Source organism: Dipodomys ordii, unplaced genomic scaffold (genome assembly GCF_000151885.1).
Source record: "Dipodomys ordii isolate 6190 unplaced genomic scaffold, Dord_2.0 Scaffold131, whole genome shotgun sequence".
In the NCBI taxonomy this organism is placed as follows: domain Eukaryota; kingdom Metazoa; phylum Chordata; class Mammalia; order Rodentia; family Heteromyidae; genus Dipodomys; species Dipodomys ordii.
Genome location: NW_012267347.1, coordinates 1,841,137 through 1,845,072, shown reverse-complemented (window position 1 = coordinate 1,845,072; position 3,936 = coordinate 1,841,137). Strand labels below are relative to the sequence as shown.

General features: G+C 45.3%; 1 protein-coding gene across 1 annotated transcript; it reads right to left on the bottom strand.

Annotated features, from left to right (window-relative positions):
• Positions 1–522: 522 nt before the first annotated feature.
• Positions 523–2,556, bottom strand: Pigm (phosphatidylinositol glycan anchor biosynthesis, class M). The gene has a single exon (XM_013030523.1). It carries the CDS (start codon positions 2,458–2,460, stop codon positions 1,198–1,200), a length of 1,263 nt encoding a protein of 420 aa, XP_012885977.1. The 5' UTR covers positions 2,461–2,556; the 3' UTR covers positions 523–1,197.
• Positions 2,557–3,936: the final 1,380 nt, after the last annotated feature.

Here is a 3,936-nt window from a genome sequence, read left to right as displayed (position 1 = left end):
CTTTTGGATGCTATTTAAGCTCTCTCTTCCTCTTAGGTCTCCATTTCCATTATGTGATCTTCAGAAGTATTTTATAGAATGGGAAGATGCCTTGTGAATGATTTAGTAATTATTAATTAAATTCTGATGTGTGTGGGGGAGGTGGGGAGCTGGGCGATTGTCCCTAAGCTTTTGTGCTCAGGCTAGCAATCTACCACATGAACTACAGCTCCACTTTCAGTTTTTTGGTCGTTAATTGGAGATATCATAGGCTTTCCTACCCTGCCTGGCTTGAAACTGTGATTTCAGATCTCAGATTCCTGAGTAGTTAGGATTATAGGCATGAGCCACTGCCAACCGGCTGAATTCTAATATTTTTACAAAGCAGACAATATTTTATTAACTCAAACTGTATAAGAAAAATATTCTAGTGATCTAACAATCAGGTAACTTAAAACTAAAGAGATATGAATGTAGTAAGAGTTTATGACTCTCAAACATGAAGAACAAAATGTTTTTAAAGTGTAATGACAAATCTAAAGATGAACTTATATTTAATCCTTTTTAATATAAAACCAAATGGTAGTCTAACAACACTGTGACTAAGTGCTGAAAAAGTAGAGTACAAAACAATACACGAACCATAATTACAACTTAAATTCTTTGGATTATTTCTCTTCTAAGCCTTGGCATTTAATACAAAATTTTCCCAACTAAGTATGATAGTATTCTTCAATACCTTATGTCTTAAAAAGTTGTACTTTAGGAAAACTTTGTGAATTTTCACAGTTGCCAAGAAAACATTAGAAAGTGGTGGGAGAGGGGTTGAAGAGAAGGCATAGCTTAAAACATTGGCCTAGTATACCTGGAAGAAATACTGGCTTAGAACTTGTGTCTCTTAACTTTTATTCATCTGTTCTACAAGGGTCTTTCAGCATCTGATTGTTTCATCAGCCTTTCCATTTTCAAACAAGTAACCTTTACCTCCCATCATATTTCAAGTAAATGACTACTAAGATATTCTAAAAGGTGGACCTAAATTATTGGGTCCCCTTTATGTATAAGGCAAACACTGGTTTTATTTTGTTGGAACAAGGGAACTTTCCCTAGAGTGCTTAGTGTTTAGGAAAAAAATTCCCAAAGTTCTTTTGTGGTCCATACAGAACACTTCTCTTCTTACAGAATGTAAGAGAAGTGGCAGAAGATCCAGAACAGACATTAATCATATTTGATTCTTTCTATTAGAGGTCCCTCCTTATAATGAGCAATTATTTGAATCAGGATGGAACAGTTAATAAGAAGGAAGAACAAACCAGCTAACCAAATAAACAGAAAGGTGTTCTGTCCTTGAAACTCAAGAATATATGCAGGGGTCAGCCATAGGGCTTGTCCTATAAACCACAACAGGAGGAGGACTACAGCTCTTTTCCAAGGCATTCTCACGAGTGGCATCACTAGTGGCAGAAGGCTGAGGTACCAAAGGAAGTACTGAGAGGTGCAGACTTTGTTGAAAGTCACAAAAATAGATGTATGAAGGAAAGAACAAAACACAAGGTCTCTGTAATAGGCGAAAGACACCGCTGAAAGCAAGATGAACTGGGGCAGGAAGGCAGCGACTCCCAGAGTAAAACTCCAGTTGCTCTCTGCAGTCAAATACAGCATATAGAAGTATGGAGAAAAGTTATGACGGATATCCCGCCTGGTCAGGTGATAAAGGTAAGTATGCTCCAAAAACTCCCAGCCATATTTATAGTAAAAACCAAAGGTCAGGACAAAGAAGGTGAAGGAAGAAACCGTCAGGAAGATCAGCAAAGCGCGATTACACAGCCTCTTCAGGAATTCATACAGCCGCGCCTGGAAAGAATAGCGGAATCGATGGTCACTGTAGCGTTCTGGAAGCAGGTGGAGAGCGATGGGCAGAACATAGGTCACGGGATACATCTTCATGTGCACCGCGAAGCCATAGAAGAGCGCGGCCCACGCGATGAATCCCTTCTCGATCAGGTACAGGGCCAAAAGCACCAGCGAAGCGACAATGGAGTCCGCGTTGCCTCGGCTGGACACCGCCATGGGGAGGGGGTTAAGGAGCCAAAAGACGCAGTAGCCGCAGGCCTGGCGACGTCCCAGCCCCTTCAGAAGCAGCAGGCGGTACTGGAGGAAGGCGGTGAGGAGGTCGCAGCTGATGAAGAGGAACTTCCCGAAGAGCTCGCTGAGGTAGACGTTGGGAGTGAGGAGCCAGCTCAGCAGCGGGGTGTAGCGGTAGGTGGCCCGCAGGTACGGGGAGCGTCCCTCCGTGACGAACCGCGCGGCGTCCGTGAACACGTGGTAGTCGATGTCCGTGTACCTCACCAGCAGGGCCCGGTCCTGGAAGAGCCCGTAGAACACCAGGGCGACCCGGGCCAGGAAAGCCACGCCGAACACCCCGGAGGGGGGCACCCTCAGGTTCAGGAACCATTCTCCCCAGTGCTTGCTGGAGTCCATTGTCTGCCTGCGGGATCACAGTCCTGCCCCCACCCTCACTTCGGTCCCCGAGCCTCCGCAGGACGAGACATCTCTTTTCCCACCTGAGACGCCAACAGAAACAGCGGCGGGATGGTCACTTCCGGTATGAAGACCTCCCCCCCTCCCCCCGGTTACTTCCGGTTGTCAGTCACCGCTCGGGTTTCTCGGTGGCTGCAGTGGAAGAATTGCTTGCTTCTTGATTGGCCGCCTGGCAGAGGCGGGACTTCCTGCCTCCTAAGCGCCACAACGGCTTGCGGTGAGAGCCCGCGCGTCTGAGGATTTGTGGCGGGGTGTTTTGTTTTCTGTGAGTGACCCTTCGTCCTTTGCCCCCCCTACAAGCGCCCGCCGGCCGAGATCGACCCTTGACCCCAGTCAGCCGTAAGCTGCTAGCTACACCCTCAGGGCTGAGCTGGAACAAAATGTATGTTAAAAAGGAAAACAGCCAAGTCGGTTTTGAGGCTTTACGGTAGCTGCCCGGTATTCCCAGCGGGGTTGTGCGTCCCTGGGGCGGGTTAGGATGGGTTCAAGGAGGCCCAGACTGTGGATGTCCCTGCAGTATTTAGGGTATTCTTCTGTTTTAAAATGAATAGCTGATTATATGGAAATCGGATTTAAGTGGGCAGCTTGTATTTCATCCAGCAAGCAGTATTTGTGTGTTTAACATTCAGTACCTGTGTGTTTAACATTCCTCTACCAAGGTTGCTTTCCCTCCCAATTACCCTGATAAACATCTCCTAAAAACCCGGAAGGCCTCAGCCTTCCTGTGTGAGCTCCCAGAAACTTAGTCTAGCGTTCAACCCCCTTTCTCATACTATCTGAGGGTGATGGAAAGAGATGGCCTCTCTCAGCTCCGAAGAATCAAATAAAAGACTATGTACTAATCTGCCCATTGTAATCCCAGAGCTCCAAAACACCCTGGTTTATTATAGCATTTGTCTTACTGCTTAGTAACAACTGGCTTTTTTGTTTCTTCTATTTTTTCCATCAGTGCATTAAAATTTCCTTTAGAAGAGAGACTATCTTGTTCCTTTCTGTACTTCAGCATCCACACAGTAACAGTCTTCAAGAAGCCAGTTGAGTGGTCTTCTACCAGAATACTTTGAGTGGTACCTTGATATGTGCTCAAGTCCCTAGTCTTCTAGCTTTTTCACATATCCTTTATCTGTGTCAGTCTATTCTTAACCCCACTCCCATGAGTATCTCTCCAAGAACTCAATAACAAGAGTTATTCACTCTTTCTTTTCTGTGATCACTGTTGCATTGTACAGTTTGATACTTTATTTTTAGATTATATTCCTAACCTTTTCAGTGAGATATAGTTGTGTGTGTTTCAGTACTGGAGCTTGAACGCAGAGTCTTTTCACTATTACCTAGCTTTTGTGCTCAAGGCTGGCTCCTTACCCCTTGAGCCACACCTTCACTCACAGCTTTTTTTTTTTCTAGTTATTTGGAGGT

What these genes read in the sequence shown, in the direction of transcription:
- Pigm (XM_013030523.1), bottom strand. Translation starts at nt 2,460, where the DNA reads ATGGACTCCAGCAAGCACTGGGGAGAATGGTTCCTGAACCTGAGGGTG.